The sequence below is a fragment of the Martes martes genome (assembly GCF_963455335.1).
Source record: "Martes martes genome assembly, chromosome: 10".
NCBI classification, from domain to species: Eukaryota; Metazoa; Chordata; class Mammalia; order Carnivora; family Mustelidae; genus Martes; species Martes martes.
The window spans coordinates 110,266,722-110,293,400 of record NC_137898.1 but is presented as its reverse complement, the minus strand read 5'-3'; the positions used below and the strand labels follow the sequence as shown (position 1 = coordinate 110,293,400).

Sequence of the window (26,679 nt, the reverse complement as noted above, 5' to 3'; positions counted from 1 at the left end):
TCTTTGTCAGATAAATAAATAAAAATCTTTAATTAAAAAAAAGCAAACCTTCAAAGATGGCTTCTGGTTGTTTAGTTTTATAAAGATGCCTTATTCACCAGGAAACCATCTCGGAGAACAATTAATTTTTACTGTTTATGCTGCTTCTCCCAGTTTCAGTAGACGGTGAAAAATTTACAAGACATGGGTCCCAAATTGAGATAGATTTTGATCTTTTAGATCCATAATCCTATGCCAGGGGGCACTCTGCCTGAATTACAGCTCAAGATTTAATAGACGGTGATGACTCACTGCTCTGTACGAAATGAGGTCCTCACCGTCCCTAAGAAAACAGCAAAGGGAATCAAGCATTAAAACAATGAACCAGGATTTGGGGTCAGATCAGCTGAAAGTGGCAAGATACAGTTTTCCTTTATTGGAACTCCAAGCTGCTCCATGGTTCCCCAGAGTTGGGCATAAAACCTGGGAAGCCACACAGTTTTAGATGTTGAAGATATCCAGATATAGCTGACGGTTTAGCTCGAATTGTAAACAGAAATGGAAATTAATATCATGGACTGTGTTTCACGTTACTCTGAAACACCAGCTCTAAAAGAAAAAGATCTAGAACTGGAATATTGAATACTGCTCTTATTTTTATTCTTCTGTTCCCCTACAGCCTTACTGAGCCTACGGGCCACCTTTCTGCCACCATCGTTCCGAGTGCTGCAGAGAAAACCAACGGGACTGAGACAGGAACCCTGTTCCCTGAGAGCTTTTGCAGTAGGAACGATTAGATACATAAAGAGTCAAAATACAAGCAAAGAGATGATGCGGACAATAAGGAGATGTTGCGTTAAACGCCCTGAACATGCAGAGGCCACGGTGAGCACTTGTGGGGGGTGAGCAGAAAAGGGGACAAGGGAAGGTGGGAAGGTGGCGGGTGAACTGGTCTGAAAGGCGGGGAACAGCACGGGCAAAAACCTGGAGATGGGCAAGAGCCAGGGAGCTCGGGAACTGGCAAGAAATTCAGTTTTGCCGGAACCAAGAGAACATGCCAGATTGGGAAGAGTCTTTCCAGAGCCCCGGGGGCTGCAGCCCTCACGGTGCGCCCACGCGGCTCCCCAGGTCCCGAATCTGATTTGGAGCGTGGGCAGCTGGGGTAGGGATCCGTTCCCGGGACTGGCAGGGGGATAGAGGATGTGACTTAGAGGGTGGCAGGAGCATGACAGAGTGCCACCGAGTGCAAGGGAGTGCTGTGCCCCGTGGGGGATGCGTGTCCCTTGATGGTGTGCAAGGCCGAGTATGCCCTTGTGGATTTATGGACGTAGGACTCAGGTGGCTTGGGGGCCCAGAGTCTCCGCACCCACGATAGGCCCTCCTAAAAGTGAATTTCTGTTTCTAATGTGAATGGCTTTTGCTTGCAGAGTGAATGAAAGCAGCAGTGGTGTGATGGGAGCTCTGCTGGTAGGAGTCCTCTGGGCCAGTGATTGCAAGGGACACAAAGCTACCGCATCTTCTGCATTTGCTCTCAAGCCCTGCTGAGGCCACATCCCGAAGGTCTCTCACACCCAATCCCACGTCTCCAAAGCACTCACTCCACCCATGAAACTTCTATAATTTCTCTCTCGACTCCTCTCCATCTTTCCTACCACCAACAGAGATCTGCCTAAAACACACGTGCGGTCACATCAGTCCCCTGCTTCCCATCTTACAAGGTATTACCCAAAATCTTAATTGATGCAAGGTTCTTCTTTGGTCTGATGAGCCTCCCGGACCCAACCCCCACACCCTTCACGCCTTATCCCCCAACACTCCGCTCATCTACAGGTGCCTGTAAGCTAGACTTACCGAATTTATTTCACTTCCATAAAATACTCTCTCATCTCTCCATCTTTGCAGATGCCATTCAGGAATTCTCACTCAGTACACGAGAGTGTAGCTCAAGAATATTCTTCTAAAAAACCAGAATCCCAGGTGACTTCCTCCACACAGTGATGCAGCACAGTCTGAGCACTGGCCACTGAGGAGCTCCATCTGGATGACCACGGGCCATGCAGACCCTCTGTGTCCCAAATGGACTGTGTGTCCTTCTTCTACGTCTACTCTTTCCTATCCAGTCAATGATCTTGTAGATTCACAACCAGAAACCACCATACCTCTCCATCCCCCCATTTATACCCCAGTTAAGGCATTTACCACCTGCTGCCTTCATGTTGGCACTAGTCCCTTGCCTGTCCCTCTCCCTCCAAGTTTTGTTCCAATCCGCTCCCTACTCTGTAGCCAGAGCAATCAGTGTAAAGTGAATCACGTTACTTCTCGGTGTAACATTTGTGATTCAAACTCTCCTCTGCACCCGCAAGGCTCTGTACGACCTAGTCCCCATACACTCTGCATTTGTACATCCCTCTGCCACAGGCAATTGGCACAGCTCTGAGCATCTGCACGGAATGTACCTGAAACCTCTTTCTACCACGTGTGTGCCTGGGCAACTCTCATCTTCTTGAAAAACCATGACTGATGTCATCTTCCCTGGAAGACCTCTTGGGCTCAAGACGTAATGTACCAGACACTCCCTCATACGCGCTCCCAGAGCACGTGGAACTTCCCCACCGTAGCACCAGCGTTCTACGTTTCTCTCTTTCCGTTCCGTCATCCCCACCGGACTGAAGCCCGAGATAGGAAGGGCTGTATGCTTCGCAACACAGCACCGTGCGCTGTGTTCCTTGAGCACTCTTCTTGAATAAATAAGCAAACGTGTCCTTTTCATCCTCATCACATCTGCTCCAATGATGTTTCGTCACCAGCACCTGCTGAGTTTCCTAAGTCAGGAGAAAGAGCTCACCTCCATTGCCCCGTCTTCTTCACCCACCACATCCCGTCAGCAGGTTCTCCCGATTCTACATTCTAAGTCGTGCACGAATCTGCCCATGGTTTGCCCTCCTCCCTGCCTGCTGCCTCCATCATCTCAACAGTCCCTTCCCTGGTCTCTCTGACTCCGGTTTTGCCCCCTCGAGTCTGTTCCTTGTGCTGTAGCCAGATCAATCTCCCGGCCTCGGCCCTTACGAGCATTTCTTTGGGGGTGGTGGTCATAGCAACATGGGGTACTTAGCAACATCTCTGACCCACTACCCACCGAATGCCCGGAGTTCCCACCCTTCATTGTGAAAACCAGAAATATCTTTTGGGGGACAAAATTGTCCGTGGTCGAGAAGCACTACACTAAAATAATGTTCGTAAAGTGAAGATCTGATCATGTCAGACTAACAAGGGGGGGCACCTGGGTGGCTCAGTCAGCTGAGTGTCCGACCCTTGATCTCAGCTCGGGTCTTGATCTCAGGGTTGTGAGTTCAAGCCCTGCACTGGGTTCCACGCTGGGCATGGAGCCTACTTTAAAAAAGAAAAAAGAAAAACTAGCAATGGATGAAAATAGACACGTGTACTTGCACACATGCACTGAATACACCAAAATATTTTAGGGTTTGTCCAGGGCAGTGGGTTGTGGGTGACTTTACCCAATATATCAGATAAAAATATACATAAATATACATACACACACATATATGTTAAGAGAAATACACACACAAAATATATACATATATAAAATATATAGAAAGTAAGGGAAAATGGTATTAAGGTAAAAGTGACTAAGGTCTCCCCATCGTCTACAGGACCAAATCCAAGCTTCTTAGCACTGCACGTCCTTAGTGCCGCTGGTCCCTGTGTTGTGGCCTCTGCCAACCTCTCCCATTCCACCCCTTACTGGTCTCACCTTATACTGGGTCACTGAACCTCGGTGACCTAGATGCGTTCTTGCTTTTTCCAGTCTCCACACCTTGGCTGTGTCAATTTTTCTGCCTACTGCAACCTCCCAACGCTTAATGACCGGGCTCAGTCCTCTGTGTCCTTTGGCAACGGGCTCTCCTCCTCCGGGAAGGCTTCCGGTCCTCCAGTCTGAGTTCAGTGCTTCGCCGGTGTGTTCTCACGGCAGGAGTACCACGCACCCTCCCTAGCACTCACCAGAGGACTCCATAATCACCGGTGGACTCAGCTGTCACTCAGGCCACAGCGAGGCCGGAGGGTACCCCCTGTGAATTCCACAGGGCGCCCCTTCCTCGAGATACTTACTGTCATTTGCCAGAAAACTGCCATAAGAAATACCTGAACCCATGATGTACTGCCACGTCCTAGAGTTCGTGGGGCACCTGTTCCCAACCACATGCAGTGCTCTGCTCCTTCCCCCTGTCATGATCTCTGGGTCTTAGGATCCAGACCCAAGTTGGGCTCTATGCTCAGCTCAGGGAGTCTGCTTGGAATTCTTTCCCCTTCTGCTCTCCCCCTGCTCTTACTCTCTCTCTCCAACAAATAAATAAATAAAATATTGAATAAAAAATAATGCCATAGGGGCGCCTGGGTGGCTCAGTGGGTTAAGCCTCTGCCTTCAGCTCAGGTCATGATCCCAGGGTCCTGGGATCGAGCCCCTCATCGGGCTCTCTGCTCGGCAGGGAGCCTGCTTCTCCCTCTCTCTCTGCCTGCCTCTCTACCTACTTGTGATCTCTGTCTGTCAAATAAATAAATAATATTTAAAAAAAAAATAATGGCCTAATTCGGGAAGTGCATAGAAAGGAGGAGGAGAAACTCGTCGTATGTGAAACAGAAATGGCAAAGTTTTTGCCTTTTTGTTAATTTATTCAGTCACCATGTTCCCACAGCTTTTTACCCACTCCTTATAGGAAATCAAAGCTTCAGTATATCATATACTTTTGCTGGCTGGGCCTCTCTAAAGTAAATAACTGATGAAATGACCAAATCGCTTTTCTTCTGGGGAGTGTTCTCCACGATCCAATGTCATTTTTTGGTTAAACCACAGCTTAAAGGATGAAAAGAAATTTCTATGATACTTGAGTCTTTCAGGGTTGAGCAGAAGGCTGTATTTTGCCTGGAGGGGTGGGTTCTCTCCCTGTGATTTGCAAAAACATCCTCTCAACTGCGTGGCTGACTTGTTCTCCGGAGCACAGCGTGTGACAAAGTGGAACCGAGATGGCTTTGGCAAGTAGGAACCTGACGGCTACCTGCACGGAATGACTCTGCTCTCCTGGGGCGGGCCCGTTCTTCCTGGTGCAGTTCAAGGCAAGGAGGAGCTCCTGAATCATGTATTTGGGAGGTGGACTTTGTATTTCAAAGGTCAGAACCGCCAAAGAAAGGTAGGCTCTACTTAAGAGTAAGGTGTCCCTGGAAATGCACAACACACAATGTATATTCCTACCACAGTAAACACTCCCTAAATCCACTCCTTGGCCACACACACACATTCAGGATTTATATCCGAATATTTAGGTCACACGCATATTTAAGAATCAAAAGGACAGGGGCGGCTGGGTTAATGTCTGCCTTTGGCTCAGGTCATGATCCTGGGATCCTGGGATCCAGCCCCGTGTCAGGCTCCCTGCTCAGCAGGGAGCCTGCTTCTCTCTCTCCCTCTGCCTGCTTCCCTGCCTACTTGTGCTCTCTCCCTCTCTCAAATGGATAAATAAATAACTACAATATTGAGAATAATAAATAAAAAAAATTAAAAGGACATATTTTTGCAATTTATCTACTGAAACTTCTTAGGAGCAAAAAAACAGTGTCTTCATGACATTCTGTACCAGCACAATGAATAAATATTTATTTCCATTTCCATTTTGAAAGTAAAATGGATTCAGAGAAGACAAATTCTGAAAACTGCTTAACATACGCATATATAGTTAAAAGGATAAAATCTGCTTCATTTCTGCATTCTGATTTTTATGTTTCAGTTTGTGTGGTTAAAAGAAAGTTGCAAGTCATGCTGGCACACAAGAAGGATGGTTACTAAACAGAATTGTGCGGAGTTGCAATTTTTTTTTTCACTTTGGTCTGTACCCAGAAAACATGATACCCCCATGGAAGATTCTAGATTTGCTGTCTTCTTTAACCCACTTTTGCCGTGACTTGCAATATGAGCTTGGAAATAACTTGTCCACAGAGTGAACAGGTTCTTCAACTTTTCCCGGCTTACTGATGTCAGATTGTTAGCCGTATAAAACTCTGCCTTAAAGAAAATCACCGACAACGCAAACTCCTATCGCAAGTCCCAGCTACACCACACATCAGGAATATTCCTTTTGTCCTTAAAATACATATTCCCTCCGCGGCAAACACCCTTTGACTCTAAATCCCCAAATGAGAGGATGACTGGTGTTTCAAACATTTTCAGGAAGAAAAGCAACTCACCCACTCGCACAGTACCTCCTTGCAAGTGACTCGGGTAGGGACAGTCACATAAATCTATATTCTGTTCAGCTCCTCATGATTTCAGCAAAGACAAGAGCGGGTTCCGGCGAACGCGGGGAGCAAAACGCCTCCGGTCCACCCGGGAGGGGAGGACAGAATTCTGTCCTCCAGGTTCGGGAGCCTCATCCCGCACTCCCCCGAGCCGCGTGCCACTTACTGTTTTCAGCAGGAGTGACCTCCAGCGGCTCCTGTCTGGTGCGGCAACACACTCGGAATGGTTTGACGGCACACGTCACGTGTGAAGCCAACACCTTAAGAGGGCGGGAAGCTTTTCAACCAGGAAGACACGCTGAAAATATTCAGCAGTCAGCTCAGTCGCATGTAAGCAAAGCCTTGCTTGTTTTTCACAAAACAACCCAACAGCCGGTGAGTCGAGATGAACTGATTTACACTGTTCTATGCTGGGAACTCTCTGGAAGGACGCCTGTTCCAAAAAGCTTCCCTTCCTTTGCCTTAAGTTTAAATTCTGGGTTCCCCCCAGCAGAACAGCCGTCCTGAATCCGGTTAGTCACGGCAACATCTTTATCCCCTCGATTTTAAAATGCAACGTTTCTCTACTCTCGTGCTCATCTTACTCTCATTCCATCTTTCTACCCAATCTCCCCCTGTGACCACAGACACACATATTCCCAAGGAAAAAGTAGTTCTGATTTAAAGATCTCTTCCTACTCTATGGACCATAATCATCACTGCTGATAGAATATCTGATCTGAAAAGGTAGTTTTCTTTTTTTTTTTAAATTCAGAACAAGCATTAGAACAATTTCTGAGGTAGACTGTTTAAATAATTTTGACAGCCAATCTAATAACAGCTTTAAGAAAAATAAAATAAAATAAAATAGAGATATCTTCCTGACCAGGGCATAGACCAGGCTCTTGAAACAGTGGAGAAAAATCAATGAGCATTTCCCAACACTTAACCCATCATTCATTGAGTGTACGACCTGGGATCTGTGCAGTTGGTTAGAAGCTGGCTTTCCAAAGAGTCAAGTTTCATGGTTTCAGAAGGACTTTGTCCCTCTGCGAGCTCAGTCCTGTTTCAATTGTGACTATCTGCATTTAAACCCTGAGAACAAACATTAAACACTCTGAACACAAAACAGGCTACCGGCCTCTGACGTCAGAGCTGCCGCAAGACCTGAGTTTAACTCACCCTTTCTGTCCCAGAGACTGAAGCTTTAAAGTCTCCTTTCTGGATTTTCGGAATGAGAACAGGGAAGCAAACGACGATCGGAAACTCAGCCGAGAGGAAATGGATGTTGGGTTTCTTTGATGAGCTGTATTTTTAGATCTTGATGTTTGTAATTTCATGGAATCTAGAGACATTGTAGAAATCTGGCATCACCCAGTGTTTCCAGGTAAATACATCTCAGAGAACTAATGCAGAACTAACCGCTTAATGCAGAAGGAGAATGCAGCAGGCACCCCCACATGAAGACCCTAGGATGTCAGGGGTGCCCCCTGCCTCTGATGGCTCTGCTGAGTAGTGAAAATCCTTACAAAGAGTAGAGAGTCTTTCAATACACACTGTGAACCGCAGTTCTGTGGAACGTCCCTCCCCACACACCAGATGCCCAAATCCATCCAAAGCCTAACGTAAGGTGTCAGGGCCCTCGTTCAGCTTTCGGGGTGCCTCTAGGTACCCTGTCCTCCCTGTCCTGCAGACATTTTTATCTTAGTGCTTTAAAACCACAGTGATAGACACTATGCAGCTTTTTACTCCGAAGAAAGTAAAGGAAATTAAGCTGCTTAGAGTGTTCCTTATTCCCATCAGAAATCTGCTTCTGTGTATTTGCTACACATATGGTTTAAATGTGTGTCTGCTTGTAATATAAACACGTCTAATATATGTATAGATAACACATATACGTGAGCATTAAAAATTCTAAGGCAACATCAACACATGCAAAGTCTACAATACTGTAACATATTTGGACATGCTGGATTTATAAATATTAGAGGAATTCAAGGTAAGGGAAAGTCACCATGGTCAATATGGGGTAAATTTCAAAGTCTGAGCTATGAGTCTTTTTAGATGGATTTGTTTATTATGGGAGTTGTAAAATATTGTCAGAATAACTTTAGAAATATTGTTACATGTTTCTTGATGTTACTAATGTTAGTAACACACTAGCAGAAGTAGTCAATATGATTATATCAGTAGGAAGATACTCTGTACTGTTTTTGTACTTTATAACTGATGAAATTACATTGATGAATTGTGAAAGTGGGTTTTATTATCCTCATTTACAGATTTTTCAAAAAAGTGACGGGGGAAGATGAGTGAGGGGAGACTAGTCACACGGCTGGGGTGTTCAAAGCAGCATTTACCTACAGATTCTAAGTTACCAAAGTATCAGAAGGGTGGGGGGGTTTCCACTACTTCCTCCCATAATCCCCTCTCCTCCTTTCTCTCTCCCCTCCATCTCCCCCTTCTTTTGCACCATTATCCCATTCATTTAAGTGTCTGCTGTGTTCCAGCTTGGTGCCTTATCCATATAAAACCACCCTATGAGCTGTATCATCATACCCATTTAAAGATGAGAAAACTGAAGCTTACAGAGAATAAGTAACTTGAACCATATATGGATTCTGATAGAACAGAGAATATAGACAGAATGGAGATTTGAATCCAAGTCTTTTTTTTAAATATCGATGTCTCTGTTCTTAACCACTACGCTATCTTGCCTGATTCTAGACCCTCCCCCCAAGACACTGTAGCACATTTTCAGTTCACGCTTTTTATTATATGTTAGATTATAAAACTTTTGTACCTTATGATTTAAAAACAGTCCTAAATATGGATTGGTTCCATTGGAAACCCACTGAGTCATTACTTAGAATACTGTGCTGTAAGAGAAAAAAAAAAAAAATCTAGATTTAAATTTTTTTCTCACCATTTTCTGCCATCCCCTTCCTGAGTCTGTATGTAAGTGGTTGTTTTAACATTTGGCTAACATCTGTTTCATTGCAGAACTTTTTTCTTTGAATTTCCTCAAACCATTCGCCAGTCACTCCTTGAAGCCATCTGATATCCCTCTTTGTCTTCTGGAGTTTGCTGAAATAAAACAAAAATGTCAACGCATCCTTACATTTCTTGATATAAGTGCACATTCATGGGACAGGAGGCTAAACTTGACCTCGTGGGAGAGCTGAATAAACTCTAAGTCTTGGGGGGGACCTGGCTGTAGTCAGAATTCCCTTTTCACCACCATGTATGTATTTTAGCTGTTTTTCCAAATATGATACAATCTAAAGGTTTTTGCCAGTCGTTAAAATAATCAGGCTGGTGATGACAACCTAGGTTGAGCATTATGCGAACCCAACCTAATAATACAGTTGAATGATTGATGATTTAATGACATGGAGAAACCAGTATATTCTAGTTCTGATTACTCATTCATTCATTCATTCATTCAGTGTTTCTTGAGCAATGTCCACGTCCCCACTCCCAGTGTGGACCGTGGGGATTCAACATGGAACATAATAGATAGGGTCCTTGCTTGCCCATACAGTGGTCAAAGATAAGTGTTTGCACGCAAAGAAGAAATGGTTGCATATAATGATTTTCGATAAAGAAATTCTTTAAACACAAAAACAAGTTCTTTAAACACACAAAAAAGCCCAAGAATGAGCATCCAGCTAATGTTTAGAAGTCAAGGCCGGTGTGACTTGAGACGGATAGGAAAGGTCACCCAGAGCACAAACGTGTCTGCCCCACACCTTCCGAACACCCAGCCTGATATCTTCTCTTTCCTTCTGTATCCTTTTCCCCTGCCCTTTCATCATACTTCATCCTTTTTCAAATGAAAAGGTTGCTGATGGGGCCCCTGGGTGGCTCAGTGGGTTAAGTCTCTGCCTTCGGCTCAGGTCATGGTTTCAGGGTCCTGGGATCGAGTCCCGCATCGGGCTCTCTGCTCGGCGGGGGACCTGCTTGCTTCTCTCTCTCTGCCTGCCTCTCTGCCTACTTGTGATCTCTCTCTGTGTGTCAAATAAATAAATAAAATTAAAAAAAAAGAAAGAAAGAAAAGTTGCGGAGTCCTTCATTAAATCACTGGTCCTTTTATTTTAAGGCAGAGCATTTTGCTCTATTTCGGAAATCCCTAGAACTGTTTGGAAATGAGAGGCGCTTAATCCAGAGAGAGAGAGAGAGAGGAAGAGCGAGCGCTGGACGGGGCAAACTTTCTAGGCGAGTCTGTGAAGTAATGATGTAAATCTCTTCAAGTGGTCAGGTTTGCACAGCGCTGGGCTTGATCACGGGGTCCAACCTTGGGAGGTTCTGCTGTCTGGGGAAGAATTTCATGTGATTCTGCAGCATTTATCCTTTATCCAGGGTCCTCTGGGAAGCACCAGTGTTGGGGAGTTTGTAGGACTACGAAGATGGTGAGGACAGCTGCAGAGTGGCAAATTTGGGGTTAAAGGTAATGAACCGAGATGGTTGCAACTCAGGCTCCTGCTTGGGGCTATGATACTGTCATTTTACAAAATAATCACGAAGCAAGCCAGAGGCCATCCTGCCCAGACTTGCATTTTGAAATGCATTAGGCAGCAATTGTCAGGTCCAGCCCACAACATCCGCCTGGATGCCTCCATCTGTCACTGCCATCCCTCTGACACCTGGCCACTCCTGTCTCTACTGCCACTTCCCTGACTAACAAACCAAGGGACCACAAGTAACTGTTTGTTTCTTTCTTTCTTTCAAGATTTTACTTATTTATTTATTTATTTATTTATTTTTTAAAAAGATTTATTTATTTATTTATTTGACAGAGAGAGATCACAGTAGACAGAGGCAGGCAGAGAGAGAGAGAGGGAAGCAGGCTCCCTGCTGAGCAGAGAGCCCGATGCGGGCTCTGAGATCATGACCTGAGCCGAAGGGAGCGGCTTAACCCACTGAGCCACCCAGGCGCCCCAGATTTTATTTATTTATTTGACAGAGAGAGAGATCACAAGCAGGCAGAGAGGCAGGCGGGGTAGGGGGAAGCAGGCTCCCTGCTGAGCAGAGATCCTGATGTGGGGCTCAATCCCAAAACCCTGAGATCATGACCTGAGCCAAAGGCAGAGGCTTAACCCACTGAGCCACCCAGGTGCCCCCAAGTAACTGTTTCTAATCGGTACAGTTGACAACTTGTCAACACCTCATTTATTAATGTCCCACATTTGTTCACCATTCTACATTCTCAACATCCCCCACAACCCCACGATTGTTCAAGACTGACACTCAGCACCGCCCCCCACCACTACCACTTGTCAACGTATCCACCTCATCTCAGAGCACAGTCAAGCTACCTGACTTAGGAATTCTCCAAACAACATAAATGTATTTATTCAGTTTTACCAGAGGCTCAATGAAACATTGACTTGGCTTGAAAACCATCATACTTCACTTCATTTGACCTCAAGTGCTCATTCCAGGCTTGGGCTCCCATCCATCCGTCACAGCATGTTTCTTCTCCCACTTCCAGCCAATGAAGTCAGAGATCCATACCCCTATGGGAATACTCCTATGGTCTGAATTCTACTTCAGGAAGTATATCTTGGTGAACCAGCCCTCCTACCTGTACACTAATTAGTTTCTAAAAATTAGCTTCTAAAAATAATATGCAGGCAATGCGGCCTCCTGGGAATGTCCCATAGCACGAAGCAGGAAAAACAAAATGCAGATTTTATCCATCCGAAGCTATGTAAAATGCTGCACACATTGGGGAAAAAAAATCAGAACACCTGATCTCTTAAGGCAGAATAATTATAGGTATCATTTCTATTTCTAGCCTTTTAATAATGTTGATTCAGAGACTCAATCTCAAGAAACAGACTGAGGGTTGCGGGGGGGAGGGGGGACGGGAGAGGGTGGTGGGGAAATGGACATTGGGGAGGGTATGGGCTATGATGAGTGCTGTGAAATGTGTAAACCTGACGATTCACAGACCTGTACCCCTGGGGATAAAAATACATTATATGTTTATTACAATAAAAAAATTTAATAAAAAAATAAATAAAAAATAAATGATATATAAAAAAATAATGTTGATTCAGTAAATACAATATATGATCCTATTTTTTCTTTTTGTTTGTGAATTTTTGTATTGTTGGGTAGGTTTTTTTACCATTACAATTTTTCTTGTAGATAGAGGAAAAAAAATCAGTGATGTTTTCACAGTCCTAACACAATCACTATTAATGATTTGGTGGTGATTTTTCACATGTCGTGATAAAACTTATTCACTATACATTTGTAGAAGGCCTCCTAGGGGCCATGCAGGGAAACAACGCTGAACAGAGGAGATGAGGCTCCCATCCTGTGGGACTCACCATCTCGTAAGTGGGACAGATCCGGGCCCCATCACAATACAGATGTAAAGTAACCAAGAGTGGTGAGAATGATTAATTCACTCAACACATGTCTGAACTCTGGGTATAGAGCAGTGAAGAAGTCAAGTCCTTGCCCTCACAGAATTTATACCCTGTGGGGGCAAACAAAGTAAACAGCTGGTAGGACGGCACCTGGGGCAGCAGCAAAGATTTTCTTGAGAAGTTGGCACATGGCCTGAAGGTTGAAAGACGGAGGGGAAGCAGGTGGGTGGTTCTGGGACAGAGGAGAGAGCGCGCGCTCTCCAGACAGAAGAGGACCAGCCATAGAGCAGCCAAGGAAAGAAGCAAGGAGCTGAAACGAGGCTGGCCTGGCCCGACTAACCTCGGGGAGAGCCGAGAGGGAGGCAGCTGCTAGATCACATCGCAAGCATTTGCGGGGAGCAGTCTGGTACTGAGTCCTGCAACACTGAGAATACTTTGTTGACTTGGCAGTGACCTGCCACATCAAGTTTGCGTTTTCAAAAGATCATCCTGGACTAAAACCCTTCTGCACAGCAAAGGAAATCATCAGCAACATGAAAAGGCAACCTACTGAAGGGGAGAAAGTGTTTGCAAATCATCTATCTGATAAGGGGCTAATTACCAAAACAGAGAAAGAACCCCTACAGTTCAGTAGCCAAATGAGCAAACGATCTCATTTAAAAAATGGACAGAGGAGCTGAACAGACATTTTTCCAAAGAAGAATACAGATACGGCCGGCAGGCACATGAAAAGATGCTCAACATTACTAATCGTACAGGAAATGCAAATCAAAACCACAATGAGCTATCCCCTCACACCAGGCAGATAGGCTGCTACCAAAGAGACAAGCAATAACAAGTGTTGGTGGGGATGCGGAGGAAAGGGAGCCCTCGTGCACTGATGGCGGGAACGCAAGCTGTTGCAGCCCAGTCTGGAACACAGTATGGAGGTGCCTCGAAAAGTTAAAAATAGAATTACTACATGATGAAGAAATTCCACTCCTCGGTATTTACCCAAACAAAATGAAAACGCTAACTCAAAAAGTATATGCACCTCAGGAATGGTAATTGTGTGGAAAAACAAAATACAATATCAAATCCAATTTTAATTCCATATATGTAAAATACAATATTAAATATGTATAATGTGGGGTACCTGAGTGGCTCAGTCGGTTAAGCGGCTGCCTTCAGCTCAGGTCATGATCACAGGGTCCTGGGATCGAGCCCCGCATCGGACTCCCTGCTCAGCGGAGAGCCTGCTTCTCCCTCTCCCTCTGCCTGCTGCTCTGCCTACTTGTGGTCTCTCTCCATCTCTCTAATAAATAAATAAAATCTTAAAAAATTTAAATATGTACAATGTACACGTACTGTACAATACAAATCTAATCATACACACATATACACACATAATGGAATACTCTTCACTCATAAAAAGAATGGAATCTAGCCGTTCGCAACAAACTGAATAGAACTTGAGGGCCTTCTGCTCAGTGAAATAAGTCAGAGAAAAACAGATACTGTCAGATCTCACTTATATGTGGAATTTAAACAACAACAAATCAAGCTCCTAGGCACAGAGAACAAACCAATGGTTGCCAGAGATGGGAGATGGAAGGTGGGACAAATGCGTGAAGAAGGTCAAAAAGTTCAAACTTCTCGTTATAAAATTAGAAAGTCCTGGGACGTAATGTACACATCGTGACTATAGTTACTAATACCGCAACGCAGGGGCGCCTGGGTGACTCAGTGGGTTAAGCCTCTGCCTTCAGCTCAGGTCATGATCTCAGGGTCCTGGGATCGAGCCCCGCATCAGGCTCTCTGCTCAGTGGGGATCCTGCTTCCTCCTCTCTCTCTGCCTGCCTCTCTGCCTACTTGGGATCTCTCTCTCTCAAATAAATAAATAAAAATATTTAAAATAATAATAATAATACCGCAACGCAGATTTGAAAGTTGCTAAGAGAGTAGATCTTAAAACTTCTCATCACGAGAAAAAACATTTGTAGCTATGCATGGTGACAGATGGTAACTAGACTTACTACGGTGATCGGTTTGCAGTGTATACAAATATTGAATCATTATGTGCACACCTGAAGCAAATATAATGCTATATATCAAGTATGCCTCAATAATCAAAAAGATCCTAGGCTACAGGTAGAGACAAGATTCCAAGAGGAGTAGAGTCAGGAGACTTGGAGGGTCTGGGACAGAGAGGTGTTTGCTTAGACCAGGGAGGGTGGTGCGGAAGCAGAAGAAAAGTCGGAAGGATTCAGCAGGTGAAGTTTACCCTCAAGTGATGACATGACTTTGGAGGGCTGTAGGGGACAGAGGCATGTCAGGGAAGACTCCCCGATTTCTGATTCACATAGGAGCGTGGAAGATGCCATTCACAGAGATGTTGCATATACAACCTTCACAAAAACAACATTATATAATGAACAACTTTACCATTACTCATCTTTGGACAATCATTAAATATTTGCATAATATTCAAGACAGTATGATTTCCATAATTTATTTACTATTCCTATGGTGAAGAACATTACAATTTTGCCTTATAAATATCACTGTGAGGGACAGCCCTGTGTATTTTCTGTTTTTACAGAACCTCTGATGGACACTGGTGCAGAATTACTGGGTCAGAGTCAAAAACGTGCTTTGTGATTCCTCATACGCTATCAAAATGCTTCTCACAATGACTGTGGAGTATTACTCATACAAGTGATGTACGATATGGCAACTGGCACCTTTGGAAGACTAGACGCTATTCTTTTGAGTATTTTTATTTTCTGAATTTAATATTTTCAAGGTACCATGTTTTAAATTGTGGGTAGTTATTTTTCTTTTAAGGATTTTTGTTTCCGTTGCTTTAAATTCATTCTTCTTTCATCTCTCTCTCTCTCTCTCTCTTTTTTTTTTTTTTGTTAAAGTAAGCTCCCTGTGCAGCATGGAGCCCACCGTGGGGCTTGAACTCATGACCCTGAGATCAAGACCAAAAAAATGCTACATTTCTTTGATAAGTAGTGAGGTTTGATTACATCCCACACGTCTGCTTACTAATGACATTTTGTATTTTGGCAAATATACATTTTATCAATTTATGAATCAATGCCTCAGGGTCTTTCACTGGAATGAGGCATGTTTCATAAAAACAAACTCCTTATTTTTCTTATTTACTCGATTTCCCCCCCAGATTTCTGACTTTCATTCTGATTAGGGCTGGAGTAGGTAAAACATATTTCATCTGTGGATGTGTTTATCCTAAAATCTGTCTCTCGAAGACAATGAGAAACAAAATGCAGACAGTAGTCACACACAGATAGATAAAAGGGCATGATTTTAAGGAAATTCAGTGGCTTTTGGGGTGCCTGGCTAGCTCAGTTACTGGAACATGAGACTCTTGAACTCAGGTTGTGAGTTTAAACCGCATGTTGGGTATAGAAATTACTTAAAAATAACTAAATAACTAAATAAATACACTAAAGAAAAAGAAATTCAGTGGCTTTTAAAGCAGAAATATCCCAAGGTTGTCAGGAAAGTGGGTGAATATGTACAGCCCAGAGCCTGAACATTCAAAGGTCGGGCAGTAAAAAATAATGGCATTGTGTTTACCTATGACTAAAGGAAGTAAAACATAAATAGTTCTGGCCTTTGAAGTGAGGATAACCAGGAAGGGAAGCTATGAGTGAGGTACAAGTCTAAACTCTCTGGGTACCTGAAACTCAACACCTTAACCTTTTACACCAAAGAGTCCTACATCCTATAAAACACAGTCAGTACTTTTATAATGGTGGACCGAGCGCCTCATCCTAACAAGAACACAACGGTTTAGACTGATCTACTTACTTAAAAAAACGCATCGAAGCTCAACACTAGCAAAACAAATGAAACACCTTAACCCAAAGACATGTGACCCTGAAAAGGACAGCATTTTGAGGCTCAGCTGGGAGACTTCGAGAACATTCGCCTGCAAGTGGAATTCGACCGTGGTCACCGGCAGCCGCCGGCCTCCTCCTCCTCCCAGCCGGTTTGTTACACACCCAGGCAACCCAATCCGCTTTATGCCAAGAAGAACCACAGGGTTACAGACCACAGACGTCCAGGTACGTTGCAAGCGCGCGCCCCGCTGCCTCTGCGGGTCCAGCTTGACTCAACACATCAGGAGGGGCTGTTGTCTACACTTGTCCTGTGTCCTGCCCCCAGGCTGCTAACTTGACTCAACTAAGTCAGGTCTTTTCTTGCCACGCCGCAGTCCCACCCTCTGCTCCCAAACTGCTCTTCCTTCGTGCACCGGCGTCTTAGACCCTCGCGGCGTGGGTGCCCTGGGAGCACCTGCGGACGGAGAGTGTCCCCTGGGGACGACTCCTCCTGCGCTGAACTGGTTTTCCATCCGCAGGGGACTGCATCCCAGCTCTCCCTCGCCTCCTCTCCGTCTCCTCCCCGTGCGCTGCGGACCTTTGCCCATCACTTCTCTTTGTCCACCTGGACTCCCAGCAGGTTGGTGTCCCGCTCTTACTTCCACGGGACCCACCTACGCACAGGCAGCCTGCGGAGACCCCCCACCCCCGGCACTGGCGGGGCGTCAGGTTCCAGCTGGGTGACCTCGGCCAAATATATCTCTTTCTCGGCTTCACCTCCCTCATTTGTGAAGGGGGTTGGAGGAGGTGGCCGATTGCTCACAGACCAGGCCTCCGCGACTCCTCGCGTCCCTGAACAGCTGCTCCTTCGGGATGTGACTTTGTCACTCCGCCTGCCCCTGGGCCGCGGCCGGCCTTGTGCTCAGAACAGCCGAAAGTGATGAAGCGGGACGGCCAGACTCTGAGCCTCAGGAACCCTCGCAGCCTCCGACCTCTGCCCCCAGGAATCCGGATCCCGCCCGGGCTGACCCCCCGGGGAGTGAGAGCACGCGCAGACCCGACGGCCGGGCGGGGCGCGCTGCCACCTGCCAGACCCGGGAGCGCCCGTCCGGGTGCAGAGACCCGAGGGGAGACCCGGAGCGTCCCCCAGCCGAGTGCAGCCCGAGTGACCGTCCCGCAGAACCGTGAGCTGATCAACAGAAGCCCTTCTGCGCCTTGAAGCTTTGGGATGGTTTGTTATGCAGAATTTAAAAACATAAACGCAGATGAGATTATCTTGAAGATATCTTCTGGTTTCAAATGTATAGTGAAATGAAAAGGCTCATTATTCCTACATCAGAATTAAATCATTATGGAATCTTATAAATCTAAGGGCCTTTGACTCTCATCAATCTCTCCATCTTCAGGTAAAATAATAATAACCAGTGATAACAACAGATGCCGTGTTGAGCTCCTGGTCCACAAGATTCTGCAGCTATTATCGCTAACCCTCATTAGCGGCTGCTAATTAGCCAGGCTAATAGCATGGCGGCATCGGGATTCGATGTCCCCATTTAAAGGGACACTACTTGAGCCCGCCCGCGGGCTGGAGTTTTGTCCCGCGATGAGAACCCAGGCCTCGGTTCTCAAGCCCGTGTCCACCTGACCTTCCCTCTCACTGGGTACCACTAACTCCATTAAGAAGCAATGCAACTGACAGTAGTAAGCTCAACGTGACTCTTGACGTTTAAAAAGGTAGTAATGATAATCCAAATAGGATTGAGGACAGAGCAGCTGGACAGACGGTGCAACCAAGCAAGTCCCAAACCCAGAATACAGGAACCACACCTTCCATTTCTCGTCACAAAGATCTCAAATAACTCCCAGAGTTGCTCCCTTACGAGCTCCTCTTGCTGACGGCAACAATTCCTCTTTGTGCTGGGCTCATTCTCCCTCTTCATCTCCCTGCTCACATTTTTTCTCCGTTTTCCTTATTCCCTTGGCTTCTGTACCCATCATTTTCTCATTCACAGCTGACCTTCCTGCACGCGAGCCACCTTCTTCTACCTTGTTCTGCTCTCCAGGCAGCTCGGCAGCCTGATCTCCATCAACCGTCTCCTCTTGGCTTCCAAGACCTCTTGCCAAAACATTCCCCCGGCCCCCACCCTCTCCTGCTCTTACGGGTTCCGTCATCAGTGAACCCTAGAACAAACTGTTCAACTGAATCCTGTAAAAATGGATTTGTCACCTGAATTGTAGATCAAAGCAGCATGAAAGTTTCCCTCCCACATAGAAATTCAAACACTTTTTTGTTTCATATCACCCAGCAACCACAACACACAGCAGAGCACGAATGGAGTACACGAGCCAGGAACCGTATCCCGAGTCAGAGCTTTGGACGTCCGGTTAATGACATCACGGAAGCTGGATTTGTCTGTCCAACTCAAGACCTTCTCCAAACTCTGCAACCCCCAGAAAACTCACTTCGGGAAAGCGGGCCCCTTCGTGTTTCTGCTCCAGGAAGGTGATACTTCCAGGAACAGATTTCTTATCGCTCATCTACAAGGGAAAGCTTTAGAAGTGCTATTATGAGTTCTCAGCCAGGAGGAGGCGGAGGAAAGAGAGCAAAAGCCTTTGTCCAGGGGCTGCTCCCATAGCTTCACAATCCAGGGGCCTGGCCTCTCCTCTTACCCGACTGCTTTTCTGAAAAGATTGTTTTTTGAGAGCCTTTGTCTCTGACATTAGAGCCTGCTGTTTGTCTGGTCCACAGCCAAGACTCAGGGAGGGGCAGGGATTAGAAAAAGCAAGCAGGTGTCTTGGAAAATGTGTTCTTTTGCTGACAGGAGAGTAAAACCAGAGAGGGAAGTCTGGAGGAAGGGAAGCTCCCATAAAGAAAAGGGACGAACGAAAGCAAGCAACAAGGACAACCAAAACAACAAATCTTTAGAACTAAAAGACTGGCCGCCAAGTCATGGCACCAGCTTTCAAGCCAAGCTAGATAATAAGGCCCATTTAAATTCCTTGAATGGCGGTGACTGAGATTGCCCAATGGAGACTCAATGACAGCCTTTTCTGTATTTCTTAGACGGGCCATGATAACCTTCCTGGATGTTTCTTGTCATAGGACACGAAGTCACAACAGAAGGAAAAATGAAGTAATCTAGGTAACGCCAAGAGGTGTAATTCCCATTGTTGGGTCAGAGCACAGTGAGTGATCTCCTACCGATCAGTCACCTGAAAGAAGATGCTGTAGGAAGGCTGGCTGTCTACTCCGAAGTCAGACTTAAGAGTTTGAGGGTCAGTCCCTCATGTAGCCAGCCATCCTTGTCTTCCTAAATTAATCTTAATCTCTTTTTAATCCATTCATACCTTTAACCACACCACCCGGGAAGGCACCCATCGTCATCTTGGACTTTCCAAACGATACTGAATGAATTACTTGTCATGTACCCATCAGGCTGCCCACCAGGGACTGGGGACTGTGTCTCACTTGTCTTGGTATCCCAGGGCCAAGCACGGTCCCTGACTCATGGTTGATCAATATCTATTTGCTTAACTTTTGGGGTAATGAAAGAGTTCTACAAACTTAAGCCATCACTGTGAAGCCACTCAATCCATATTTGACATACGTGAGAGATGGGATCCTGCACACAAATTAAAATCATGTTTGCAAAAAGTGATTTTTTCCCAAAAAAATAATATGAGAAAGTGAGAGTCACAGCTAACATTTACACAACTGCTTACTCTAGGATAGGCAAATTATATGCCTTCATTCATTTACTCTTTGCAAGAATGCCACGAGGTAAATAATATTATTCCATTCTACCAACGAGGACATTAAAACACCAAGAGGCCTTCTTTCTGCTCCTTTCGAAAGCCAGTCTGGTTCCTGATGTGCTCTGCCCTTGCTGTCCCCCCCAGCCACAAAGTCCTTCCCTATTTTATCACATGGCCATTCCTGGATATCATTTAGGCCTTAGCTAAAGTCACATTCGAAGAGAAGCCTTCTGTGACCTTCACCAGCACACTTGATATCAAATTACTTAGTCTAGTTTTCTTAATCTTATTAATCTTCTGATGAAAATACCTGCATGTATTTGCTTTTTTCATCAATCACCTCCCTCTTGTCCCACTAAAATAAAATCCGTATAAGCAAGGACCTTGCTTGACCTGTTTTCCGGAATGATGTCTATCTGACACAGAGTGGGGACTCTGTAAGCCGTCGGTGAACAAATGAATATGAATCTGGGCAACTCTTCTCTCTGGAACTGCATTCGTTCAGCTATAAAACAAGGGGTTTGGGGCACCTGGGTGGCTCAGTGGGCTAAGCCTCTGCCTTCGGCTCAGTCATGATCCCTGGGTGCTGGGATCGAGCGCCACATTGGGCTCCATGCTCAAGAGGGAGCCTGCTCCCTCCTCCCCTGCCTGCCTCTCTGCCTACTTGTGATCTCTCTTTGTCAAATAAATAAATTAAATCTTAAAAAAAATAAAATAAAATAAGGGGTTTGAATGAGAAGCTCCCAAGGGTACTGTCCCACTTGTGATGATTCTAAGCTTGCTTTTGCTAATGTTTCAGGGGGGTACAGCCTAATATCTCCAGGACGTGGTTAAGCAAATCCATATTTAGGTCTGTCTGAGAGCTTACAGATTCCAGCTGTCTGGCTGCAAAGCACCACCCTTCACACGGTTCTCGTGGGTCCATCGTCCTTGCGCTCCCTCTGCCCTTTCTTCCTTGCTGCTTCCCTCCGGATCCAGCCCATGATTCAAATCAGCTAGTAGAGAATTGACAATTCCAGATTCCACTGACAATACTCTTACAGAAGATGGGGTTATAATTCCATCTTCTCAGAAAACATCTGGGGTTATATCTGGTACCTCCGTGAGGCTGCTGAACGTTAGGGGAACCATGCACATAGCACGTCCTCCTGGAGGTGGGACGTGGGTCTGGAATTACAGGGTCAGCACCTGCTGTCCGACGCCACGTGCTGGCTGCTGCCACCCGTGCCCAGCGAGGAGGCAGGAACTCTTACACTCAGGATACAGTAAAAAAAAATGTGAAACCACACAATGCAAAAAAGACCTGCCTATGGTTATCCCGTGGTGAGGAAAAGAGCAAGGCTTCTGCCTGGCTTCAGATCCCGGCTACTCAACAGCATGTTCCATGTGTTATTTCCAGAGTGAGTACAGATTATTTTCCAGTGCCTGAATTATTCAGCACTTGGCCTGTCTCGGCCCTTTTGTTCGTGCCAGTGGGCTCACCATTGGAGTGTCAGCTCCTTAACCAGAGTGCTAGACTTCCTGAACACACATCAAGTGGTGACTAAGTATTTGAAAACTAGAGTTTTTCACCTTTGCTTCCCACTTTTTTTTTTTTTTAAAGTAGGCTCTGCACGCAGTATGGCATCCAACATGGGGCTGGAACTCACAATCATGAGATCAAGATGTGAGCCGAGATCAAGAGTTGGACACTTAACCGACTGAGCCACCCAAGCATCCCCACCCCCCACCCGCCGCTCATTCTTCTTTATACAGATGCTCAGACATGTTTCCACAGGAACTTGTAAGGCAAGGGTTAATGCAAGTTCCATGTCAGGATGCTGCAGTGTAGGGGAGCTGCTTGGAGCGGCAAGAGTGGGCAGAAATCCCTCGTGGGAGGCTGGTATTAGCACACCAGCAAGGCAGGTTAGAGCCGATCAGTTCTCATCCATAGGTAAAGTCCATGATCTCAACATCTGGGATTTGCTTACATATCCTATTATTCATGGCTTCTTTCCAAGGACGACTACATCCTAAATTCTGGCCACGCCCTCTGTACGGCTAGTTATGTAACCAGGTAACAAGACAGAACTGTACTCGCCAATATCTAGTGCATCTCTCCCTCGTTTTCATGAATAAGGATGCAGAGTATGGTACTTTTCTCTCATATTCAGACAATTTAATGCCAATTCTTAGAACGTGTCCTGTCAAGGAAAAAAATACTGAAAGAGGGACAGTCTCAGAGAAGCCTAGGCAATTCCACAAGGCTGAAAGAAAGTGATGCCCATAAAACTTTATTCTAGATTCGGACAGAAAGGTCAGAAGACTACATTGCCTTGACTGTAATTAATACCCACATTTATCATATTCAATTTAATTCACTCTTTGTACCATGCTAATTTAGCGATGTTAGAAAACCAGCTCACACCCGACATTCTAGAGGTAGCTTTAACTTTAAGAAACTTAATGCTGAAATATGGCATACTCTCTCTCCCTACCCCTATGCACACACCCAAATGTGTAAGCCAGGACTAAAGAAAGAGGCATTACAAACAGCTACTCAGTCTTTGCTTCGGGACACTGAATGCGAGAAAATGCCCAAGATCTCCTAAATGCCACCACCATGAAAGTCGTGCTCCTGGGTTCCCATCAGGGATCGCGGAGGCTCAGAGAGTCCATGACACAAATCATTAACCACTGCAGGATTCACTGACAGGGTCAAAGAAAGTCTGGTGTGGACATATGTTAAGGTTCATTGGTTTGGATCACAGTTTGTAATAAGTTTCCAAAAAGAGTTAACTTCTAAAGTAATCCTTATCCAAATGGTCACTGCTTTCCCCAAGATCACTTTAACAAAAGTGTCTCACGATGGGTTGGGTTTCAACTGTTTTTCTCCATCTATTAGCCTGATCAATCAACATTCCACATCCTCAGAAATTACTGCAGAAGCACGTTACAAAAGGCTTCACTTTGAACACTTCCTCCTGAATCCTTGATTTAAATGTTATCATTAGAATTATGACTCTGCTCATCAGTTATTTCAAACATACATAATGTTTCATATTGTATCATTTCATCCAGAAGAGCTTACTATGTTTTGTCTTTAGATGTAGTTACATTTATTTATCCAAATATCCCCTAGAGAAGTACTCCCAGAACGATTCTGTAACAAAATCTGTACCTGGGGCAAAAGGAAATAATGCTAGCCATACAAATGCATGTGTCTATCCCAAATTATGCAATTTATTTATGGAAACCTAATGTTGGTATAAAAGATATTTTACTGGTAATATTGTTGTTATATGTTATTTGCTATCATTTAAACTTTCAGACTCTAGTATTTAAGTTCTCCTTTCTCAATAATCAACAAAATTGGTGATTATTCTCCATGATGCATTAAATGCTTTAACATAAAATCTCAATGGGTCTTTGGAGAAAAAGCTCAAACAAAGCTTGATGGCACAATAAAAATGAGAATGTAACATTGGAGGGTATTGTGTACTTTAAATGAGTATGTCTCCGTGGACCAAGAACAGGTACAGAATTGTACTCATCCTGTTACCAACCAACCCATTTCTCAAAAATGAAGTGTCAGTGTAACGAAGCAATAACGCATGCTGCATTTTACAGAAGAAAAGTGGAAATGAACAGAACTGTTTACTTAGTATACATAGGTGTGGACTATTCCTGACTAACAATGACCTTGGATTTTAAAAGTCATCAACTATTTAGCTTGAATCCCTTAGGCTTCATGAGCAAAAATGTTTGGTTTTGGGTAGGATACAATAATGTCTGGCATAGAAAAAGAAAAATGGGTGTCTGGTTCCCTCATCATTTTGTTTTGTATTGTTTTCCTTTAAATCGTTCTGGCACATCCACTCTCATTGCTAATACCCCAAAACAGGACTCACCAATAATGTATTAAGCACGGCAGGCAGTCTGTCTGTCTGAGAGCCGTGGGCCACGCTTACAAGCAGTCCAGAAAGCACTGGGAGCCTGTCCCACCCACAGAAGAGGGGTCATGGGTAGTTGTGTTTTGGGTCATATGATCCAAAATTTTTCACATTCCTGGTCCTCATCAACCAAACCAGGAATTCGCTTGACCTAAAAGCTAAACAAGAGAAGGAATGCTGTCCAGCTGATGTGTTTTATTTGCGGCAGTGATTAATAACTCAGTCATGTGCTTCCTCCCAACATGCCTTGAAATCACGATGACAAGTAAGACAAACTGAAGTCACACTGAGTCTGAGAGTTGCACTGTGGGAAGGTATTATGCGATACCCAACGTAGAGGCCACGAGGTCAGAGAGTCACAAACGGGCTGAAGCCACGGGGCAGAGAGAAAGTGGCAAAAAGAAACTCAGCCGTGGCGATGGAAGTGAACCAGGAGAAGCAGGGCAGTGAGGCTGAGCCCCCGTCCAGCCGATCACCAGCCCCGGGGACTGGCCCCAGGATGCCGCTCTGTTCTGATCAATGTCCCCGTTTCCAAAGACTGCGCAGGGTGAGGCTGTTCCTGTGTTTCCTTACTTGACTCACAGTCAAGTGCCACCCATCCTCCGAGGTAAACCAGTGTATCTTGTCACCTGCAAGAGCATAACTGGGACACCCCGCCAGAGTCAACAAGCAGGCACCTGCTCGCAAGGGAATTCCTCAGTGTCCGGACAGGAAATCCTAAATGTCAATAAAATGGACTTTGATGTGCCATTATACGATTTTCCAGTTCTTTCTTTTTTCTAATTATTAAAGTTACACTCAATACAGAAGACTCGGGAAAGTTCAAAGTAAATAAAAGCCACTCGTAATCCCCACAACCAGAGACACTGCTATGTGTGCCTGTGTCCGCCCAGCATTTTAAAGCAAGGACAACAGGATGTTCCATTGAGGGCCAGCCTGTCTCAGGTTTAGCTGCGGCATGAAAGCAAGAGACTCCACACATCCAGACAGATTGTGAGAAGACCAATCAGGAGAACCTGCTTGTAGGATTTATTAAAACAAATAAAGGGGCACCTGGGTGGCTCAGGCGGTTGAGTGTCCGTCTCTCGATTTCGGCTCAGGTCGTGATCTCAGGTTTGTGAGATTGAGCCCCGCGTTGGGCTCCACGCTCAGTGGGGAGTCCGCTTGAGATTATCTCTCTCCCTCTAGCCCTACCCCTGCTCACGCGCTCTCTCTGAAATAAATAAATCTTTAAAAAATAAAATAAAACAAAAAAGCCAAAGTTCTTTGCCATATGTTTTCTTCTGGTTTTATAGTTTTCAGTCATATGTGTAAATCTTTATCCCATTTTGAGTTGATTTTTATGTGTGATGAAAGATAGGGGTCCAGTTTCATTCTTCTGTATGTTGGCTGTCCAGCTTTCCCCATACCATTTGTTGAAGAGACTACCCTTTCTCTATTGTGTATTCTTGGCACCCTCATAAAAAATCAGCTGACATATATTCATAAATTTATTTCTGGGCTCTTTTTTCTGTCCCATTGGCCTATATATTGATCTTTATGCCAGTACCATACTGTTTTAACTACTGTAGCTTTGTAATGTATTTTGAAATTAAAAAGTGTGGTGTGATTTCATGGATATGATCCAAAAGCACAGGCAAAAATATACAAGGGGGATCGTATCAAACTAAAAATCTTTTGCACAGCAAAGGAAACAATCAATAGAGTGAAAAGGCAACCCATGGGATGGGAGAAAATATGTTCAAAGTGCATCTCTGTTAAAGGGTTAATTTCCAAAATATGCTGAGTCACCTGGGTGTCTCAGTCGGTTAAGTATCTGGAGCTCAGGTCATGACCCCAGTGTCCGGGAATAGAGTCCTGCTTCAGGCTCCTTGCTCAGCGGGGAGCCTGCTTCTCCCTCTGCCTGCTGCTACCCCAGCTTGTGCTTTCTCTCAGACAAATAAATAAATAAAATCTTTAAAAATTTTGTCCAAAATCTGCAAGTAACTTATAATTCAATAATTTATAATTTATAATTCAATTTAATAATTTGATTTTAAAATGGGGGAGGGGGACAGTTGGTGGCTCAATCGGTTGAGCATTGGGCTCTTGGCTTTAGCACAGGTCATGATCTCATGGGTCATGGGTTCGAGCCCTGTGTCTGGCTCTGTGCTCAGTGGACAGTCCCTCTCCCCTTCCTCCCACTCCTTCACAGGCTTTCTCTCTTTCTTTCTCAAATAAATAAATAAATCTTCTCTTAAAAAAATGGGCAGGGACTTGAATAGACATTTTTCCAAAGAAAGCATACAAATGGCCAAGAGATACATGAAAAGATTCTCAAAGTCAATAATATCAGGAAAATGCAAATCAAAACCACAATGAGCTATTACCTCATACCTGTCAGAATGGCTACGATGAAACAAAACAAAACAGAACAAAACAAAAAAAACAAAGGCAGGGCTGAAGAAATTGGAATCCTTTAGTACGCTGTTGATGGAAATGCAAAATGGTGCAGCCACTATGGAAAACAGT

The 26,679-nt window shown here is 44.9% G+C and overlaps 1 protein-coding gene across 1 annotated transcript in view; it reads right to left on the bottom strand.

Annotated features, from left to right (window-relative positions):
* The window catches only part of EXPH5 (exophilin 5), a gene marked incomplete at its 5' end in the record, with an annotated part of 69,790 nt that overhangs the window by 19,314 nt on the left and 23,797 nt on the right, over positions 1–26,679 (bottom strand). Inside the window, 2 exon segments of the mRNA XM_080815640.1 lie at positions 7,447–7,609; positions 9,191–9,351. Coding sequence (XP_080671766.1) covers positions 7,447–7,609; positions 9,191–9,351 — 324 coding nt within the window.